At 33.3% G+C, this 23,097-nt stretch overlaps 1 protein-coding gene across 2 annotated transcripts in view; it reads left to right on the plus strand.

Moving 5' to 3' along the window:
- The window catches only part of ZNG1A (Zn regulated GTPase metalloprotein activator 1A), a 46,911-nt gene that overhangs the window by 1,331 nt on the left and 22,483 nt on the right, over positions 1–23,097 (plus strand). For both annotated transcript variants that reach the window (XM_057548492.1, XM_057548493.1), the window contains exons 2-8: positions 3,006–3,092; positions 4,939–5,035; positions 6,199–6,290; positions 12,282–12,341; positions 13,532–13,569; positions 18,799–18,845; positions 20,528–20,614. In XM_057548492.1, the coding sequence (XP_057404475.1) occupies positions 3,006–3,092; positions 4,939–5,035; positions 6,199–6,290; positions 12,282–12,341; positions 13,532–13,569; positions 18,799–18,845; positions 20,528–20,614 (508 nt within the window). The remainder of the gene's footprint in view (positions 1–3,005; positions 3,093–4,938; positions 5,036–6,198; positions 6,291–12,281; positions 12,342–13,531; positions 13,570–18,798; positions 18,846–20,527; positions 20,615–23,097) is intronic.

Below are 23,097 nucleotides of genomic sequence, written 5' to 3' on the forward strand. Positions count from 1 at the left end.
CTCTACTGCGAAGTTGAGCACATTTCTTGTCTGAAACAGTATAGTTTAGACTTGCCCTCCTGTCTTTCCCCATTTTGCTCACTGTTAGATCAGAAGAGCATTGGAGATAATGGTCTGAAGCTTAGGAGTGAGGACTAATGCCAGCAACTTTGTTGCTGAATCTAGGGGATAGTTTCCTTACTTATTCTTGACCATTTTCTCTTTCTTGAACTCTTGTTCCCTTGGTTTCCATCACATTTTTCATCAGATTTTCCACTTGCTTTTCTGGCTTCTTTAAAATTTATTTTTTTCCCTCTCTGTCCATCCTTTTAACTTCATACCCAGCTGGTTTCTATTTTGATGTCCGGCAGACATGTCAAACTCAGCATGTATAAAACTTCATCTTACCATCCCATCATGAATGATGGTTGCTTCTGTGAGCCCAACCATCTGGAATATTCTAAAAGCTTCCTAACTGGTCTTGAGTCATGGTGCCCTTTAATATAGTCTCTGTATTTGAGCCTTAATGATCTTTATGAATGTCAATCTGATTTTGCCACACCCTTCAGTGGTTTCTATTTGGGTTAAAGTTCAGATTCCTTAACATGAATTACAAGAGCTTTACAATCTGGCTCTTGGCAACCTCTTCAGCCTGCGAAACTGTGGCCCAGCCACACTGAACGACTTTTACTTCTACAATGTGCCAAGTGTTTTGGCCCCAGGAATACTTTCTTCTGTTAGTCCTCTGGCTAGATGTCCCTCTTAGGTGCTCCCTGACATCTTGTACATCTATTGAATGTGTCATCCCGTGACATAATTGCCTCTTTATTGCTCTGAATTCCCCTCCTTCTCCCACTTCCTTTAATGTTTCTAAGCTTCCTGAAGGTAGAGAGAGTTTGTCTGTGTTTTGTGCATTTTTCACCAAGGCTCAGTATAAAATCTGGTCCATAGGAGACTTTTGACTGACTGAACTGTGTCTCAACGTCTTTTGCTTCATAATATGGTTAATTATGAAGCCCTAGTAATTCTATTAGGTCTCCTACATCCACCCCTTCCTTTCCATTTTCACTGCCACTGCTTAGGGCAGCACTCATGCTCAGGGCACCTGTCTCACACTTGGACTGGTTTTAAGAATTTTCTCATTGCCATGTGTCCTTAAGTTCTGTCCCTTCCATTCTAAATGTCAACCTTTAGTGATATTGAGCTTCCTAAAGCCCGCTAAATACAAGCCTTCCATCCCTTTGATAGCTTTATACGAATGTGACCCCAAAAAGTTGAAGATATTAATACTCTATTACTCAGTAAATCCCTCCTAGTTATACCCTAGAAATCTTGTAAATGTCCTTCAGAAGATGTGTACAAGCTTACCTGTAAAAGTTCTTAGCAGCACTATTTGTAATAGCAAAACACTAGAAACAACCCAAATGCGCACCAGCAGAAAAATAGGTAAATAAATGACATATTTATACAGTTGAACTACACTAGTATGTGCATGCAGTTAGGGTTTGTTTGTTTTCTTGTTTGTTTGTTTGTTTTCCCCTCCATGGACTTTGGTATGTATGGTTCACAAGACAAAAGTTTTTCTTCTGCTTGAGCTGAATCTATTAGGTGTAATATGCCACCTACTGGATAGAGTTAGCGTAGCTTTATGAACTTTTCTTTCCTAATACTGATTATTGTGTCTTTTGTTAACATTTCCTAGGTCCATTCTCCATTGTATGTGTGTGTGTGTAATCAATTTTATAGATTGCTTTAAGCATACTAAAAGTAGCCATATAGACATTCTGAATTTGTGTCTGGTTAATGATGAATGTTAAAATAAAAGAAAGGTCTTTATGTGTAAATTCTGGGGAAGTAAACCATATATTCTTTTTTTTTTTTTTTTTTTTTTTTTTAATGAGGATCTTGAATCAGATGCGTATGTTTGATTGATTGATTGATTGATTGATTTTGGCTGTGTTGGGTCTTCGTTTCTGTGCGAGGGCTTTCTCCAGTTGTGGCAAGCGGGGACCACTCTTCATCGCGATGCGCGGGCCTCTCTCGTTGCGGAGCACAGGCTCCAGACGCGCAGGCTCAGCAGTTGTGGCTCACGGGCCCAGCCGCTCTGCGGCATGTGGGATCTTCCCAGGCCAGGGCTCGAACCCGTGTCCCCCGCACTAGCAGGCAGACTCCCAACCACTGCGCCACCAGGGAAGCCCCAAAACCATATATTCTTGACTAAGAAACATTGTCATCATGTGAAGGGATTTAAATATTTTATGTTTTATAAACTACACAAGTACTTTATTCCTTAGGAGCCATTACTTCAATAATTCCTTATTTAATAGAAAATTTAGATGCCCTTACATTAATTGTGTAAGTTATATAAAAGGCATATTTTTTTTGTCATATGAGGTCAAAGAAATCTATGTGACCCACCTTGTTGGAGTATTTGTAAATATTTATAAAATTTTATGTTAGCATAAAGCATTTTTAATAGTTTTCAAAGGATACTTTAATCTTTTCCTCTAGAATCTTCTCTTACCATTGTTAAATAATATTTGAATAGCATGCAGATTTTAAAGAGTGTTGGGACTCTTTATATCTTTTTTTTAAGACTTTAATTTATTAATTTATTTTGGCTGCATCGGGTCTTAGTTGTGGCATGTGGGATCTTTGTTGAGGCACGCGGCATCTTTAGTTGCGGTGCGTGGGCTCTTCATTGCGGCGCTCGGGCTTCTCTCTAGTTGTGGTGTGCAGGTTTCCTCTCTCTAGTTGTGGCGCGCGGCCTCCAGGGCGCGTGGGCTCTGTAGTTTGCAGCACGCAGGCTCTTTAGTTGAGGCCCGCAAGCTCAGTAGTTGTGGCACTCGGGCTTAGTTGCCCCGCGGCATGTGGGTCAGTTCCCTGACCAGGGATCAAACCTGCGTCCCCTGCATTGTAAGGCGGATTCTTTACCACTGGACCACCAGGGAAGTCCCTTTATATCTTTTTTTGTGTCTTTAAAAGTAGTCTTTGAATTTTGTTATTAAAACCAACATATTTTATAGGTGCTGGGAAGACAACACTTCTGAACTATATTTTGACAGAGCAACACAGTAAAAGAATAGCAGTGATTTTAAATGAATTTGGGGAAGGTAAGTAAAGTTCAGTAAATGCCATGCTGCAAGAATTTATTGGACAGTTAATTCAACTGGTGAATTGATATTCCATGTTTTAAAATGAAAATGCAAGATATTATAATGTGAACACATTGCTGTAGATAGTTTTGGAAAAATTAGATTCATTTATGTCAAGCTTTATTTTGTATAGATTCGAGATATTGAAATCAGATAATTTCTATAAAATTTTATTTTGTTTAACTTTAGAATTCATACCAACAGAATTAAATTAGATTTTTGCATAAAATAAATATCTCCAGAAATAAAAATCTAAGGATATGAAAGAAAATCTTTCAGGAAGATTTTTGTACCAACTAGGAAGTTCCTTTTGTACTGACTGTATTGTATAATTGCAACTTTCGAAAAATATTTGAAAATGCTTCAGGCTTATAAGTTTATCTTGTTGAACGTTTATTATTCTGCAACGCAGTTAAAACAGAAGATTTAAAAAATAAGTTAAACATGTGGTCTCCATCCTCAAGCAACTTCATTTATCTGTGAAAATATGTACATTTAACATTCCAGTTTTTTTGTCTTTAATATTGAACTGTGTTTAAAAAAATGTATACAGCAGTGTTAGACACAATTCTCTGATTTCTTTTGTAAGCTTTTCTTCTCAAGTGTGAATTTTAATAAAACTCATGTTTAGCCAAAAACTATAACTTCAGTTGGGGTATTTCTTAAATTATACTTTTTTTTCAGTTACAAATTGGTAAAGGAGCTAGGTTTATTAACAGGATGGGAGGCCTGTTAGTTGAACTTCATTTCTGGTTTTAGTAAACTGAAGGTAGTTTCAATAAACTAAAGAGTCCTGTTAGACAAAAATAAAAATCCTAAGATTTTTTAATCATAGTTTTAAATTCTAACTTCTTATTAACTGATCTTCTGTCGGACACTGATTACATTTATTATTATTTCTTACTATCTTCATTCTTTCTGGACCTTTTTTACAACTTTGTCCTTTACAACATTTGTTATACTTTCCTTTTCATTTTATTAATGTTCTCTACACCCTGAATTCTGTAGCAGCCCCTTTCAAAACTCTTTTATCATTGTCTAACTGAAGTATAAACAAAAAATATATGTAAGTGAAAAATTATTCAGGTTTTTTTTGTTGTTGTTGTTGGTCATTTGCTTTACTGGACATTTAGAACTCTTTCCTGGCTTGGGTATGTTTCTTTACTGGAGGAAAAGTAAGACTTTTAAATCATTCTTATTTGATAACAAGCATCTCAGGCTCTCAAATATACTTTATCCTTTCTCAAGTAAGCATTGCTAGGAAATGTATGTGTATTTGATTAAAATTTAATTTTTAAGTGAGCACATTGGTACCCTGGCCAAGCAAAGCTTCCTCAAAATGAACTAAGGGTATAACTCATACGGGGAATACTGAACAGTCTGTCTAGTAGACACAGAAACAATTTAGAGGAAGAATGAAAACATAGGTAAGAGATTGAAGGGCATATAAAAACCAATATATAAACATATTGGTCTATCTAGAGAGTTGGCCATGGACAAGAAAGAACGCCTTTAAAATAGCTACTTTATTAGGAAATGGGAGCAGGCTAGTAAGAGGCCTAAAGAGGAAGTAGATTTTACATTTGCCTCTTAAGGGGCTTAAATTCTCTTAAAGAAAGGAAAGCTAAAATAATCTAGAGTAGTATAGTTTAAAATATTGAGGCAGCCTGAATAGAATGAAAGAATAAAAGTTACGAAATGTATTGTCTGCTTTGAAATCTGCTCCATTATTGAGTATACTCATCTTTGTTTTTGGCTGACTAGTGGACATAATCTAAAGAGTGCTTCTTGTTAATCATTCTAGGAAGTGCATTGGAGAAATCCTTAGCTGTCAGCCAAGGTGGAGAACTCTACGAAGAATGGCTGGAACTTAGAAACGGTTGCCTCTGCTGTTCCGTAAAGTGAGGAATGTTTTTACTGTGTGCTTGTTGGCTTCTGGAAATGTTTATTGGTTATATTTCTAGCTTTGATTTCCTTATGTAAATTAACTGAATCTACATAATCTTCTTCACTGTATTTTCAAGTAAATGACTTATTAGGATGCATTTTCTTAAAGCATTTCTTGATGCCTTGTTTTTCTGTCTGCTCTAATGCTGTGGTCCTTTTATTGAGTTTTTTGTTGTTATTTTTGATGTCAGGGTTTAATTAATAATCCCTGTGGTGCATGAAAGTCTCATTTAATGTATAAAAAATGATTATTCTGAATTTAATAAGTCATTGGTCTTATTTCCAAGAATTCAACCTCTAAAAACAAAAATAAATGACCATGAAAAAAGAGAAAAACCTCACATCCTGTTCCACCAGTTATAGTTGTTTCCAAGGACAGTGTTTTATTCACCAATATAACAGCTCTTTGAAAAGGAGTGACACATAGTAGTCACTCAAGTGTTTGTTGAGCAAATTAGGAAAATTAATACCCATACGGTTGATTTTGTATATTCTAGTGAATTAAATTTCTTCTACATCATTTACTATCTTAGGTGTTTGAGTCAAGTGTATTAACAAGGCTAAAACATAACAGATTTTCTTAGACAATTAAAATTAAGTATTTTCTTGCACTTTTGATATTATTAAGAAAAAAAGGAAATTAAAGCCTGCTACCCTAATTCAGAACAGAATTGAAAGGTATTTAATTGTAGTGTCCCTTTAGCTGTTATATTAAGCTACTGTAATTCCTAAATTTTGTCATTTTCTATATTGATTTTTTTCTTTCATAAAGCTATAAAAATAACAGGTTCTGACTTACTTTAGTCAGGTATATTAAAATTCCCTCTGCTTTTAATTTTTTTTTTTTTTTTTTGCTTTTAATTTTAATAAAATTAAAGTATTAACTCATCAAGTATCTGATTTCTTGTTACCTGTCAGCATATATGCATCCATTTCCCTCCCCTCCCCTAAACTGGTAAATACTGGATGGACATGTTAGAAGCTTGGGACTGAGGTAAATTTCCACATGCCTAAAGATATCTTTATCCCTGGTTGCTAAATATATTTTTAAATGTTTGTGATGATCACTTTAAAATATTCAGGCAATCAACGTATATCATGTTTTGGCATTCTCCAGGGACAGTGGCCTTAGAGCTATTGAAAATTTGATGCAGAAGAAAGGGAAATTTGATTACATACTGTTAGAGACCACTGGATTAGCAGATCCTGGTAAGAAATGTTATTATTAATAACCAGAATATAGTTCTTAAACATTTAAAAATAAATGGACTAGAGAAATATCTAAAATGAGTATTAAAGCTTTACTCTAAATTAAAAATTTTTTATTTTGCTTTAAAGGAGAAAAAATACTGAGTCGCATGTTTCTTTGGCAGATGAATGATGATCAAAGTGTTTGGTACTTTTAACATGCTAATAAAATTTGAAGTTCTATCGATTAGGGTTATTGGCATGAACAAAAGTTGTTAAAAATATTAGAAAAATCTAATAAAATGTAGGGAAAAAGGAGACATTCTACTTCTAGTATATATTTGGTTGGTTCTGCTCTACAGAGATCTTAATTCTGATTGCTTTTTAATCCAGTTTTCGTAGAGGGTCATTTAGAGATATCTAAGGACTTTTGGAGTTAAATCCGAGAAATACTTATTCCCTTTAAATTAATTGTTAGCATTTTGTTTTTCTACTATTAAACTTGAAATAATTTTATTTGTAAATATTGTCATAAGGTAGAGAGTTACATCAAGGCTTTTTTTCTGGTGTGCAATTAATAATGATTATCTATGAAATTTTTACCTCTGAATGGAATTACATCCAAACTTCCCTGTTGAAAGCTACACAAAGTCTACCTGTTTCTAACAATGGGTTTCTGTGCCTTAACATCTTTATTCCAAGTATGCAGAACATTTAGTTTTGTAAGGCTGACCCATACCATTATTTCTTTTTTGATCTGGGTCTATGACATTGCGCCATAAAACCGTATTAAAGAACTGTTTGGGAATAATTTATTGAAGGGGTCATAATTGTTTAAAAGAAATATTGGAGTGTACTGAAGGTTCAAATGTAATCAATTGTTACTTTATTTTGAAGTATTATGTAATAACATTGTCCCTATGTTTTCAAATTAGGATTGAGTTAGGCTCTTTTGGTCCTTATAGTAGGCATGGATTTTTCATACATTTTCATACATTTCCAAGAGGTCTGACTGATGATAGGACTTGGACCATTACATTGATGTTAAATATTAATTTAAATCTGGTAAGATGGGAAAGTATATTGTGTGCCTCTTTTTGAAATAGAAAATATCAGTTTCTTTCATTGTAGCCACTGCATAGAGAAAAATTCTTGTAATTTTGAGAGTAGGTGAATTTACTAAAACACAGTTTAGCTTTTCAGAGGAAGTAAAAATTAAATAAAAATCTCAGAGAAAGCTTTTGTACAAATTGTAGGTATAAACAGTTTGATGTTTCTTCTTTCTTTAGAATAATGATTTTTATTGTTTGGGTGAAAATGAAACATTGATCATTAAAAAAAAATTTAAACAGTAACTAAGAAAATACAAAGAAGAAAGTTAAAAAAAATATTGCCCTATATCTCACTACTGTAAAATACAAGTAGGTAAATTTTATTCCAAGGATTTCTCCGTGCCAGGGCTACTTGCTGTGGTATGTTGAATGACAGCATCAGCCTCAGCTGGTAGCTTGGGAAAAATACAGATTCTTGGGCCTCATCTGAGCTCTATGGAATCAGAATCTCTAAGGGTGGGACCCAGCAATCTGGTTTTTTTTGTTTTTTGTTTTAGAAAGAAATAAAATATGTCAACTTTTAGTTCAGAGATAACCACTATACAGTTAGAGGTTGTATACTTTACAACAATACTATATGTGCTGTATTGTAAGCCAGCAATCTGTTTTAATAAGCCCCCCAGGTGATTCTTACACATGCATAAGTTTGGGAAACCCCGCTCCATGTGTAAATATGCAGAAGTAATTTTATAAAATAGGATCACATTCTTTGTGCTATTCTAAATAATTATTAATGCAGTTCTACTTGAACCTAAAAGAAGAGAACTTGAAAGAAGTGAAAGAATTGCTGAATGTCAGATAAATGCTTCTTCACTGTAAGAGATATGAGATAAGAGATAAGAAAAAAAGGAAAAAATTATAAAGAACATAAATTGGACAAGTTATTTTTTAAACTACATGTTTAAATTTTCAGGGTTGTACCTATTGACTCTCTGGCATAAAGGATGAGGGAATTAAAACACTTCCACCTTCTGCCATTTGGTTTTGGTTCATTGTATTCTTTGCTATGTTGTCAAGGTTTCTAACATTTATATTCTGTCATACTTTGTTTAGTCCTGTGTTTAAACTGTTTTACCAGCACTATGGCTCCTCCATTCCTGAGTTGATCAATCTCTTGATTGACTGAATTTCATGGTCAGGTAATCTTTTCAAGTTTCAGTGCTGTATTCCTTTAGATCTTGCATACTTCATTGCTTGAGAATGCTCGTCTTTTTTTTTTTTTTATACTTGAAGGATTACTTGGCTAGGTATAAAATTTTCGTATCACAATTTCTTTCCTTCAGAACTTTGAAAATGTTGCATCATGATCTCTTAGTATTTTTGATTGGCTGGATTTCCTCGTGCAGTATTTTTCTCTTTTCATCGGGAAGGATTTGTGAGTGCTGTATTCTTTGAGTTTCAGTGCTGTTGTTTCCTTTAATGTTTGAGAATGTCTGCCTGTGGTTTTCAGTCTTGAAAAACAAGTTGGCAGGAGGTAATATCCTCAGAACACTTTTGTTAGAACTTTGTGGTTATTATTTTATTATATTGGAGCAATGAATTTTACTGTAGAAAAATCTGATTTTTTTCCTGCCTCCTTGAAAGTGACTCGCTTTTTCATCTAAAATGCCTGAAAAAAATTTTCTTTATTTTTAAAGTTCAGTAATATAACCAAGATACATCTAGGTGTCATTCATAATCATATTTTCCTGGATTACAATATACTCTTTAGTCTGTAGGGTTAGTGCTTCATTTAGGGATATTTTCCTTATTTATTACCATGAAGAATTTTTCTGTCAAATTATTGTGTTCTCTTCTTTATGACACGAATTTTTCGTATGTTGAATTTTCTTTTGTTCTCCATGTTTATTATCTTCTAATTGTTTTGATATGTCTTTTGCCTCTGCATTTACTGTAATCATCTCAAATCTTCATTTTTGTCCGTAATTGTTTCCACCAATGTCTGTTGATGTTTTAAATGAATTAATTGATTAAGTAATGGTACATTGGCCCTAAGTTTTATTTCTTTAGCATTATAAACTACCTTTTCATATTATTCTGTTTTATTTTGCTTTAGAGCCTTTTTTTTCTTTTTTTTTAAGCTCTTCTCTTTTTTTAAAAAAATAGTTTTACTTGTTTCTTTTTGATCTTTTAAAAAAATTATTTATTTATTTATTGGCCATGTCGTGCGGGATCTTAGTTCCCCAGCCAGGGATTGAACCTGGGCCACGGCAGTGAAAGCGCCAAGTCCTAACCACTGGACTGCCAGGGAATTACCTAGAGCTTGTTTTTAATTAAGATTATATTGTTTTTATCTTTCTTATTATAAAGAAGCCCTTAGGAATTTTCTTTGGTTTCTTCAGTTATGTTTCCTTCCAGAGCAGGTTCTTTGCCATCTATATTCCCCATTCATTTGTTCATTTTTTTCTTTCCCTCCTTTTATCTGCTTTTTGCTTCTTTTAATCTGTAGTAACATGTGCATAGTTTTTTCACCGTGTTTATGCTTGATATAGGAGGCTCAGAGAACTGTCTACTTAGATGTGGTGTTCATGAATTTTTTAAATACCCTACCCATGTTACCTAAACTTGTTTTTCTCTTGAGCCATAGTTTGAAAGCTGGGTATTGCTGGGAGCGGGGATGGGGAAGCAGAGAGAAAAGAAGTGATTGAGAGAGCCAGATGGGCAATATGATTTTTAGGCTCTGTTCTCCTACAATACCAAGTGTTCCCCTCCTGTATTAGTTCAAACTACTCATGAATAGATTTCCCGTATCTTTTGCAGGGACATCCTTGAGCTTCAGACGTCTCGCTTCATTTTGCTCTGAGCCCTAGAAAGTGACTCCTGCCACTAAAAGTGTGGAGACGGTTAGAAAATTTTACCCTTGAAGTTTCTTTGTTGGCTTTTTCCTGTATTGCTTATTTCTCCCTCAGTTCTACTTCTCACCATTTTGAAAGCTATTTCTGATAAATATTAGGATTTTGTAAACTACTTATCTATAACCTCTTGTTGAGTATTGGGGTAGAATTAACGACTATCATACATCACATAGAACTTTCTGTTTTTTATTTTTACTATCACCCAAAAATTATGGCAGGAAGTTGTATATTTGGTTGCTGCTGATAAAATTTGGCTCTCAAAATTTTATTTTGTTTATTTTTATTTTTTGTTTTGTTAGGTTTTGAAGAAGGGAGATTCTATAATTTAGCTGAGGGTTTTTTAACCTTGGTACAAATGACATTTTGGGTTGAATAATTCTTTATTTTAGGAGGCTGTCTTGTGTGTTGTAGGATGTTTAACAGAATCCCTGGCTTCTACCTACTACATGCCAGTAGCATTCGTGTAGTTGAGATGACCAAAAATTTCTCCAGGCATTGCCAAATATTCCCTGGGGAGAAAAACTACCCTGGGTTTAGAATCACTAATTAACTTCATTCTCTCATCTTTACTCCCCCTGTTAAACACCTGCATCCAAATTTTAAGTAGTTCTTTCTTTTGTAGTCTGGTAAGTATTAAGCCAAAGATACACATCAGATTTAGAATAAAAGCTCTAATACACTCTTACAGTTCAACTTAATACTAGGCAAATGTTAACTATCGGACTTATAAGCTCTCTGAATAGAAATCAATGAATTTAAAAAAAGATTTATGTACAATGCTGGGAATTTTACTGAGTGAAAAAAATTAATACTTTTAAAAAAATAACTTATTGTTTGGAGTAATTGTACTCACAATAGATTTACTTTTCTCCTTCATTAATTAAAATCATGTTGTTAGCCAAGTAAGTGAAGAAAATTCTTATTGACAATTCAGTTGTTTCCTGTTTAAAAGACTGACACTCTCCAGTTCTAAGCTAAATAATTGTCATGGTAAAGTAATTTCCTTGAAAAGGACAGGCATTGATTCAGCCCCTGTTACTCACAAATCCTATTTCAGTCAAATTGGAAAACTATTAAGTTTTTGGGAAAAAATCAATAGATATCAGGAAACCATTAGATCTTGTGGCCCTTGCTATATCCTGCATGAGTAATCACTGTAAACTGCTGACAGGTATTTCATTGTTGACACAGAGTGATGCTTGGGAGACCACATCTCGTCAGGGTAGGTGGACGGCTTTAGACATTGGAATGAGTTCAGTTATCCTTGTTTTTCCCCAGGACTCATCCTTTTAGACAGCTCTGTCACTAACTGGACCTGTGATGCTTTGAAAAATCAAATTCTTTCTTTACTGTCAGTTTTCTTTTTTCTTGTGTTGTGGCATACTAATCAGGGTGTGTGGTTTGGTATTGAACCAGTTTCTGTCAAAAACAAGTTTTAATTTCTTATTTAGAAATTATTTTTTCTCAATTAAAAAAAATTTCTAAATTTTATATCAGTACTAATAAATAGTGTAAGGATTTATTAGTAAGGCCATAGAGTGTATAATTTTACTTTTATTCTTCTGTAAAACTTACAAGTAAATTTTAAAAAATTAAAAAAAAATTTTAGACAAGTGATTTTGGATTTATCTATGTTTTGCTTTGCTTTCCTTTAGGGAGATAATTATTTGTGAACTGTATGATTATTATATTCAGGAGAGAGAAAATAAAAATAAGACCTGTGTGCACATAGCCATTCTGCCCAAATTATTTGATATTATTTATTGGTAAATTATTATGGCATTGGTAAAAGCTTGATATTGGGTTTGTATGTAATAAGAGTTGGGTTTTTTTTGTTTATTGAAGTAGAGAGAGGGGAAGAAATGGGTATAAAATAGTAAATGGTTCTATCACTGTGATTTCCTTAAGAAGATTGAAAACCCATATTTAATTCATATATGTGTTTGTCTGCTAATTCCATTGGGGCAAATTAAAAAATTATGGATAGAATTTTGTTTCCTAGTTTGAAGAAATATTTTTATTTGATGAATATTATATATTTTCAGGTGCTGTAGCTTCTATGTTTTGGGTTGATGCTGAATTAGGGGTTGATATTTATCTTGATGGTAAGTTTAGAAATGAATTTTTTTAAAAATTTTCAAGTAAAATGTTAATGTTATGGTTAAGATCATTTTTGTGTATTCATATTATACTTTAAATTCCTTGTATTGGTACTCTTTTTAAGCTTGTTTAGTTTGATGATGAAATAAGTCTTTGTTCATACTGATTCTAAAGCCCCAGACAGTAGTAGAACTAGATATCAATCATAATCTCAACTACCAGTTTAGTGCTTCCATTAAGGTTTTCCTTTTTAATACTATGTAGATTTTCTATATTCCCTGTTGTTTAATTTATGCACTTAGTATATATTAGAGCTTTTTATTTTAAATAACATATATAGTATGAGGATCAAATTTCTGCTTTCATTTTCCCTTAAAGATAAGAATGAAACAAAGCCCCCTACCCCTTGCTCTCTTTACCATAACACTTTTGGGCAATCTTATTCATAGACTTCATTTAAGACATATTAGAAACTTTCTGGATTAGGCAAATATGTTCCCTGCAACACCCCACACCTGATTCTTCACCTTTCTGTAGACCATATTTTTCATAGACTAAGGGGTGAACTTTAAGAATTTTTGAAGCTGGGCCTCATCATTTGGCCCTAATATATATGGAATGTAGCTGGTTAAATTCCTTAGGCGTCATCAAACTCATTCTGCTGTTGTCCTTCGAAAAAATTATTTAGCATATAAATTCAGAGACTGCCAAACTAATTGATCATTTGGAAACTTAGGTACATCTTAGATAAAACAGTTGTGAGTTAGATTGGTGAGAGATATTCTAAGATGCCTCAGATTTGTTAAGCAATAATTTAAATAAGAAAAGTCTCGATTTTGATTATGTGAAAATAAAGATAAGCTGTCTTGTGTAATTTATCACATTCCACTTTATATTATGAAATTTGTCTCATGTTTTGGATTGTAAGCTTTTTAAAGGCCAGAGAAATCTTATCTTCCTTTTTATTTGTTTGTTTAATTTTAAATATTTGTTTTTATTATGTCCCATCTAGTGCCTTAAAATAGTGCTAGGTTCATGTTTGAAATGCATCTGCTTACTAATGGAATTGAATTAAATTGCTGTGCTGGCAAGAGAAAAAACAGTATTTTATTGAGTGACATTTGTGAACTGAAATAGACTAGTTTTAATTTTAATTCTTAAGTTAAAGATGATTAAAAGATTTATTCCTTTGTAGGTATCATAACTGTTGTGGATTCAAAATATGGATTAAATGTAAGTTGAAAGATTGCTGTGAGTTACTAATTATTTGTTAAGAGCTGATTATATGGGGATTGATTATATTATTTTTTCTATGTTTGTGTCTGTTTGAAATATCCTTAACAAAAATATTTTTCTACTGTAAATATAAAAGATGGTACTTTTTAAAATGGCAGTAATATTATCAGAAACTGTGTGTGTTAAGCCAGTGAGTTACATTTTTAATTTAATATATCATATTTTGGAAGTTTAAAAAGCATGAAGAATAATAAAGCAAATACTTATGGTAAAAAAAAAAATAGTATTTTTTAAAGTATCCTGAACAGTAGATGAAATTTGTGTGTGTCTTTTAATTATTATTTTGTGTTTCTAGGTTAAATGTTTATTTTCTGCTTCTCTGGCTTGATGTGATAAAAGTTTGAAGTGTAATATTTTGTAATAAGGATAATACAGGATAAAGTTTGGGTATGTGTAACCCCTCACTAGGATTCAGCCCCAATGTTGATGAGTTTTTCTGTTTGATAGAGGAAATTGAGCTTGATAAAGCATATGAGAGCTTATTTTTCTTGTTAAACTGCTGTCAGACACAAGCTGCAGATGATTGAGTTTTTAAAAAATATATTGCTTTCCCATATTTTGAGGAAATCAGGATTTATGCCTAGGTTTAGGGAGGAGAAACTCTCCTTTAAAAGGCATCTTGCTGTGAATGTTTTGCGACTGGCAAGGTCTGGAAATGCATTTAAATGAATTTCAGTTCACAAAATGCACTTAGTAAGATTTTAAAATGCATTTTGCCGCATAAAGTAAAGTGGTGTTTCTCAACTTTCCAAGTGAAAAATTACTAGAGGCAGAAGAGAGTGAAATTATCCTCCATCTCCTGACCCAGTCTGGCGATATGAATAGTGCCCAAAGTAATCATTTCTTAGAAGTTTAAATTTAATGTTTAAAAATTCATGTCCATTTTGTATTCTACCCGACAATATATCTGAATTTCTTAATTTGAACAAGTTTGTTTTTCTTCCAAACCTTTAATTAGGATGGCAGGCTTGTCAAATGGTTACCAATACCCCTTCCTTGGCCCTTCAGTTCCCTCAGGGATAGAGCACCCTAATTTGAGAAGTTTGGGAGATGAATCCTTTTTAGATTTTTAAGTCAAAATTTATTAATAGTCTTAAGAACCAAAGAAAGACCCCAGATATTACAGTTTTTACTCAGAAATATTCCAGCTGTTCTGAAATCATGATATTTCTAGCAAAATGTTTACAGAGGAAGCAAAAAAAAAAAAAGTCAAATTCTTCACTCTGAATGTTTATTAAAGGGCATGTTTGAATCCATCTCCTATATAGATTTATTGCCAAATTTGGGATATCTTCAGGATGGATAGTAGGATTTATTTTTTTTGATAGACTTACAGTACCAGACCCAAAATCAAACTCTTTATGTATTTATGATTATGGGAATAATTTTATATGTATATTTGGATGTGGAAAGGAGTTAAATAGAATCTACCATGAGTGTGATAGAGACCAAAAAAAAAACAAAGCAACATTCTGAATAATGCAGACACAGCAAACGTTTAACCCCCTCCCACCTTGATAAAACATCTTAAATTATTAAATCAATATACCTACACAAAACTGACATACTGTCAGGATAATGGAAACTTTAGATTTTCTACATCAGGTGCCAAATAAATAACTTTTCCTTTATATAAAGGATTTGCCAACTTGTCTAATTCCTCTGGTTGCAAAGCTTGACCTCAGTAGCTGCTTGTGATTCAGAGAATTCTGAGGCAGTACAAGTAATGACACTTGGATAATGGGCAGCAATTTAAGGGTGTCATGCTTCACAGAGCCAGCCCATCAGAAGTAAAGCTGAGAAATGGTACCTTGTGGCCAGCCAGCCAAATTGAAACTGAAGTGGTAATTGATATCATGGGCTATCACTCTAATGGGATTGTCACCCATTGATCTGAAATATTCATTTTTTAATCATGGGCAAAGAATTGGACAACTTCAAATGACAGCTCTCTATTCTCAGGACTTGACACCCAGGCTACTGACATTGTCCTTTTCAGTTCTGCAAAAGTGACAGCATTTAATGCAATAGAATCAGTGAATGAAGTTACACAGAAAAGGTCAAGTCAGAGGTTTCTTTTTGGTTCTTCTGTTATATTGCACAAGCTGTTGAAACAATTCAGTCAGAAAACAGTTTGGCTTGGAAAAGACCAGAAAAATAAATAGACTGACATTATGCAATAATCTTCTCTTAAAAGCTAAAATAGTGTTAGATCTATAACCAATCCATTGGAAAGAAATAGCTGCTGCTTCTTTTTTTTAAAATGTCACTGACATCTTTGACACTAGATTTCTTTCCACTTTGGTCAACAACAGTGTTTTTTTTTCTTTCTTTCTTTCTTTTTATCGGTCCAGCTTGTTTCTATTTCTACATAAAAGCCCTTAATGAAGTTGTGTCATACGATGGTGTTATTTCAAAGGATTCCTTTCTTTCTTATGCTGTGCTAAGTTAGAGGGTGGAACCTTAACCTTTTTGATATGTTGGATTAATTAGTAGCAAAATTTTTCTGGTCTTTTTCTTGATATATAAGCAAAAGCCACAGTCTCTAAGCAGAGATGAGGAATCTGTTGGGGATACACACACACACACACACACACACACACACACACACACACACAATATTTTGAAAAAAATTTTGCAAAAATTTTTCCTTCCTTGCCTGTACAGGTAAAATAGAATGTCACAATTTCCATTTTTTCACTTTGTAAATGGGAGTCATCTGACTTAATGACTAATGGTGTATTATGTGCTACTGGAGAATGTCCTTTGGAATAGCAGACATTGGTTTTAGTCTTTTTGCAAAGTTTGACTTGGGAAGGTAAGAAGTTGCATAAGGGAAATGGGCTGATAGCCAGAGAAAATAAATGTTAGTGTGCATTTATTATTTGTTTATGTTTGTATAGCCTTCATATGTGCATAGAACAGGGACATTTATCTCTTCTGCTTTTTTATATGTTTTATTACATATCATATTCTTAATAGAGTTGTACCTATTGGCAGGTTTTTATTTTGGGGAATTTTAACATGTTTTTATATTTGATACTTCTTGACTTCCTAGAGGTCATGAAATGTTAGTCCATCCCCGTTAGCTTTGAGTGAAAATTTCTAATCTTCTGGAGATTAGATTAGATGCATTAAAAACATGAGTTACTTTGTGAAAATATTAATACTATTTTATTAGTTACATTTAGGTATGGATAGTCAAAAAAAAATCTCTGATTTTCTTACCATATCTTTTTTATACACCTCCAGCTCACAGCCAGAAAGCCCCAAATTCATATATAAATAAATCTTCCAAAAGGTCAAAAATACAATATTTTGCTAATATTTCAAAAATTTAAAAGAACTTATTATAGGATCATTCAGAGACAGATACCTTGCTAAAAATACATCTTTACTAAACAGATTTACTGCTGAAAAGAAAGGGAGTTGTTGCTTCACGTTATGTAGAATTTTTCAGATAACAACATCCATGTATCTGTGTCAACAAATAGGAGGTGTTAACTAGAATTCATTCAATAAGTATTTGTTGAACCTGGGTGCCAGGTACTATTCCCGGGATGGTAATAGCCCTTATTCTCTAGAGGACGTAATGAAAGGATTTGTTATAGCCTCAGGCCAACAATAATTAGCAAAAATAGTAAACTTGGTCTTTTGACAGGAAACAATTTTTGATACAATATTCTTCAAGTTCTGTGATTTCCATAATTTCAGAGTGGGTCTGCAGTTGAATTTATAAGATTGTACCTAAAGTGGAGATCAGTACATCATTACTCTAGTTTTAGTTTAGGCTAGCTTCCCTAAAAATAGAATTTGGCAAACTTTTAGAAGAAAAAAAGTTTTTCTCTATGGATTTTACCAAGACTATTAAATAAAATGATTACCAACTTGTTCTTAGGTCCCAAACTATCCAAATACCTTAATGATCTACCTCTTCATGAATTGTAAAACTGATTTGATGAAATAATTTTGAATATAATTTTTAGGTAATCTTATGCATATACTTTTATGCAGTTATTAACATTTGTGTAACGCTGTTTGCAAGACTGATTTTATATGACATAAAAAGCTTTCACAAAGATTTAAAAATTATATTCATTTTCCTTCTATTGAGCCCATTTTCATTTTTGAAAAATCGCCCTATGGTAAGGTATCCCGTGATGGTGACAGTGTTAGATTTAGCTTCTTTTTTATAAATTGAGAATAGCCATTTCCCATAATCGTTATGAAGGCTAAATGAGATAGTGTTTGTAAAAGGATTTAATAATTTGTGGAGTTCAATTCAAATGCAAAAAGTATTATATAATCGAATTGCCTCTGACATCAGTAGGCAGCTTTTTATTGTGACAGGAAACATCTATTGAGGGTTAAGGTAATGGAGGTGGAACATTTTTCAGAGAAGAAGCTTATGACATTGGTGACTTTTGGGATATAAATAGGATTATAGAAAAATAATAACTACTTCCAGAGAGATCAGAATGACCTTGTGGGCTTCTAAGTCAACGTCAAAGTATTTTTTGGCACTAGCTTGACTCTGGCAGGGTGCAAACTAAACAGTTGCCCAGAGAGGCCAAATCATTCAAGTGTGGGTTTCAAAATGATAACCTGCTTTATGCTGGGTATAGGGCTGTGTCCTTCACACAGCTAATTTGTTTCTAGGGAATTGGAAGGGCCCAGTATGAGTTCATAGAGTGTATGGTTCTGGGGTGGGGGCTGGGGGGTGGGGTAGGATGGAGGAAAGTCTAGTAGACTTTTTAAAAGTACAATTTCAGTGGTTATGTCTTTTTTTTAAATAAGTAATAATGAATATTTAAAACAAAGACAGTTTTATAAAAAGGAAATTGCCTAAAATCTGAACTATAATGTTCTGTGTTTTTATGACATTATTTAAATCTGGAGGGTTTTACATTTATGAAAAAGAAGAGGTCGGGGGACAAAGTTTAAGCCCTCACACCTCACAGGTTCACTGTAGGGAAAAAATTACAGGTGAGGAAGAAAATGCGTTCCGATAGAAAAGTTAGTCCTGAATTTGGGTATTCAGTAATAGAATTTGTTGAAGTTTTTATTAGAGGCAAGAAAGGAGTCCCTAAAGTAAAATCCTTTGTGTTGACATTAGGTTGTGTGTTACACCACAGTAACTTTTGTTCAAACTTTGTTTTTATTTAGCATTTAGCAGAAGAAAAACCTGATGGCCTTATCAATGAAGCTTCTAGGTATTCATTTATTTAAAGTATATATTGATTACTGGCTAAATGGAAAAAGAAAATTATTGATATGAAAAACAAAACAAACTGAGAAACATAAAAACATAGTCAAGGAAGATCTTTTCTCTATTTAAAACTATATTATAGCATAAAGTGAGTGCTGAGTGCAGGAGTTTTTTGTGAGGAACTTGGAAGATGTTCACATTTAAAAATATTTTCTTGTTCTCATACAATTTCTTTGGGATTGAAGAAATTGATTCAACTGTTCACTGTTACTTAGAGCAACAGAGGAATAAATATGGAAATAGTTGCAATTTGGCATTTAGAACTTTTTTGTTTGAATACCTGTATGTTCCTAATTGGGTTCTCTTTAGACTTATGCATATTTAAATTGGTTTGCCTACCCTAAGCATATTCTCGCTAATGGGAAAAGAGTTTTGGGATAGACAACAGTCACTAAATATGCTCTTGGGTTTAAAAGGGAGGTCTCCTTCCACCCCAAGATTTGCTACAGATGATCTTGACATTAATAGACTGCAAGCAGGTGATTGATTCCCTATCATTTTAGAATATGGTACTCTGTTGTTTTGTAATCCTGCCTGAACACTTCATTTGGTATATAGCTATGATTCACATTAGACTGAACTTAAATATTTTTGTAACTTTTTCCTTATTAAAATATGTTTGTTACAGAAAATATAAGCCAAATAGAAAATAGCAAAATGTTATAAAAGCCAAAAAAAAGTTAAATATAGAAGCCCTCCAATTTGAAGATTGCAACTGTCTATATTTTGAGATGTGCACATTCAATCTTTATTCTTACGAAATTTACTTAAATAAAAATGGGGTTGTGATGTACATACTGTTGAAATCTGCTTTTCAGTGAACTGAAGTTGATTTATTTTTGAGAATTTGGTTGTTCTTTGAAATAATTAGCTATACCTTCAGGTAGCATAAAACCAGTATTGGGAACAAATAGTCTAGTGATTAAACTTTCCTGAAGAATTGAGGAAATTTTAAAGAATCCTCAGCTTTACTACTCTTGTTAATAGAAAATAGAGTTTCTAATTATAGTAAGCTGTTTTTTATCCAGCATCCTGTCAACTGGATTCTTTAACTTGAATTTCTGTAATAGTTTATCTGTTTTACAGAGAAAATAAATATTCGTAGTGATGAAGATAATTGTTCAAAATCCAAGTGTAATTTTTTAAATAAAAGTGTTCAATGTAGTATTAATGTTAAGTGAACTTGTTCTTTGTATTTCTTTGAAAATTATGGTAATTATTACGTGGAATATTTTAGTAAGTAGAGTGTCTTTGTTCCTTACCACATTGGATATCAGAATTTTATGCATTTCTTTACAAAGAAAATCATGAGTTGAAAATCATCCTAATTGTAAACTATCCTTGATTGTAAACTTTTTGAGGCTTATCTTTGTAGTTTCAGAGTAGCAAGTAAGAGCACTTAGTAAATATTTTTTGAATGAATAATGTGAAATCTGAGTTTATATAGTGATGAATACAATTCATCCTTACTATTTGAAGGATGATAAATAGTTTAGGAGTGAATTAAATCATTACATAGAGTACTATATCCTTCTTAACCGCTAATTGATCTTGAGGAAGTGTTTCTTATTTATTTTTAATTTCTTAACATTTCTCTTGACATCTGTTATTTGTTTGCTACTTTAGGCAAGTTGCTTTGGCGGATATCATCATCCTCAATAAAACAGACTTGGTTTCAGAAGAGGATTTAAGCAAATTAAGAACAACTATTAGGTACAAAATTAGAAATGTTTGTTAAGTACCTACAAATTCAAAATGTGCTGTATGGAATATTTTTACCATGACTATTGCCCTGTAGAAATTTAAGGTTCAAGGTTGACTTGCTTCAAGTATCATTAGGGAATCACATATTTTGTTGTTGCCTAATTGACTGTTATGTAAATAGTGATATATAAAATTGTTCCCCATTGCTTACAGAATATACAGTTGAACCTTGAACAACACAGGGTTTGAACTGCCCAGGTCCACTTATATGTGGATTTTTTTCCAATAAACATAGTATCTGTGTTTTCATTTTACAGATCTTTAAGTTAACTAAGTATGGGGAAAAGTTTGTGTTCAATTAGAGATCATAATATGTGGAATTAAAAGAACTAGGCTTTGAGTCCTGATTCTGTTCAAACCCTTTCAGCTTCTTGCCCTTGGGTGAGTCATTTATCAATTCCTTTGTTTTTGAGGCAGAGATAGCAGTATGAGGATTTTCGAGGGTGAGGGGGCTTGGTGCCTCTAACCCCTAAGTTGTTCCGTGGTCAACTACAGTTCAAAGTTCATGGACTGATATTCAGGGTCTTCTGACTCCCTCCTTATTTTCCTGTCTTCTCTTTGACTCTTCTTTCCCTACATGAAGTGCCCTAACTTTACCCAGGACGGTTTACTTATTTTCTCATGGAGGTATCTTACCAAATCCTTTCTTTACTCTTAATGTATTCTCAACTCTCACTCTGTCAATCCTTGAATTCCTTCTTTTTCTCTACTTTTCTAAGCTATTTTAGCCATTCTCTGGAACTCATCCCTTCCTCCCACCTCTTTCTCCCTCCCTCCCTCCTGCGAAGTCTTCCCTGTCTCAGGTAGTTTCACTTTTCCCTGAACCCTCATTGACTTTGGTCTTCCTTAACTGTCATCTAACCATGCCTGTTTTCCAGCTAGCTTTAATGTCTTCAGTGTCCGTGGCCAAGGCTGATCAACATAGGACAATATGAATGGTACTCAGATATGTGCTAAAAGATCCAACAGTCATTTGGACTTTTCAAATGAGGTTAGAGTTCAGGGACTTTTAATTATTTTGTAAGACCTAAACTAATAAAAGCCATCTACAGAGAAACGTTTGATAGGTTTTATTATTGGTCATCTTCAGTGTGTACAATATGCTGACATCAGATTTTGAGTTTGTCAGTGCCAGTTCATATAATATATATTATGAATTGAATCAGTAAAGGTAAGGCTCATTAGGATTTTGGCTGCAGTGGTTAATGATTGCAGAAGAAAGAATTCATATTTTTCTTCTTATTTGGCTTATTTTAGTAGTAATATCCTCTTAGACTTTACTATAAAAAGCTGTAAGAATGTCTCCATGTGGAGGGTAGGTAGTGCTGTGTAGTATTGAATAATGTTTAAAATCATGGACGTTGGAATCTGCGTTTGGTTTGAGGCGTTGTTGGTAAGCTTCACACAGTGCCTGATACATAGTAAGTGCTCTGTTAGCTATTATTATCATTATTAGATTGTAGATTTTTTTCTTAGTTTACATAGTAATTTCCAGTTACAGTGAATAAAAAAATGAAAGAAATAGAAAGATGGTTGATAATTTTGAAAAGTCTAGAAAGATGAAAGTGGTGAATGGAGATTATTTCTTTCACCCCTTTTGACACTGCTCTCCTAAATTTTGTTTCTCTTTTCAAAATCCTATGCATCATTGTGATTGTAGAACAGGGAACATAATCTATGTCACAAACATTTTTGGCATAAAAAGAGAAATTGTTACTACTGGGCATTTCTATCCCCATACTGACTATGTAAGCTGGATCTCTAACACGAGCAGTATTGACATTAGCCAGCTTGTTGCCAGCCTGTACTGTATAGCAATACCAGAAAAGAATTTGACAAAGCACTTTGATAAATTACAGACCCTTTGGGCTTTTTACCCTCCATTGTACCTCAGACTTGCGACTTACTCAGAATTAGATTTGAAGAGTTGGAAGAAGATAAACATGTTTGAGAGGAAATAGCCTTCAGGTTATAGAGTACATTCAAAAGAGAAGATTAAGAGTTTTGTGAATTAGTAGAGAGACTTGCCTCAGAATCATTGGGAAGCCTTACCCATGAGAACAAGCTTGAACAAATAGCACATATCTTCAGCAAGTAACCCTAAAGGCAATGGAACTGATGATATAAATAGATGAGGTGTACAGTTTACTGAAAAGGATTTAATAAGTATTTTTGGCACCATACAAAGGGAGCCATATTTCATTATCTTTGTATCAGAAAGGGGAGGCCTGGCAGAGTAGGTAGAGATCCTAGCTAGAGAACTGAAGAGGTTATTCTATTAAAAAACTGGATGTGTGGCTGAATACTGAGGACAGGCTGGGGTCAAAGCCACTCGTAACTAGGTTTTTATATCTAGTGTGTGTATAGCCATTTCCACAATGTGTGTTGAGGAAAATTAGGTGTCATTTAAAAGTTTATCTGCTCATTTTCAG

The sequence above is a fragment of the Balaenoptera acutorostrata genome, chromosome 6 (genome assembly GCF_949987535.1).
Source record: "Balaenoptera acutorostrata chromosome 6, mBalAcu1.1, whole genome shotgun sequence".
Classification (NCBI taxonomy): Eukaryota; Metazoa; Chordata; class Mammalia; order Artiodactyla; family Balaenopteridae; genus Balaenoptera; species Balaenoptera acutorostrata.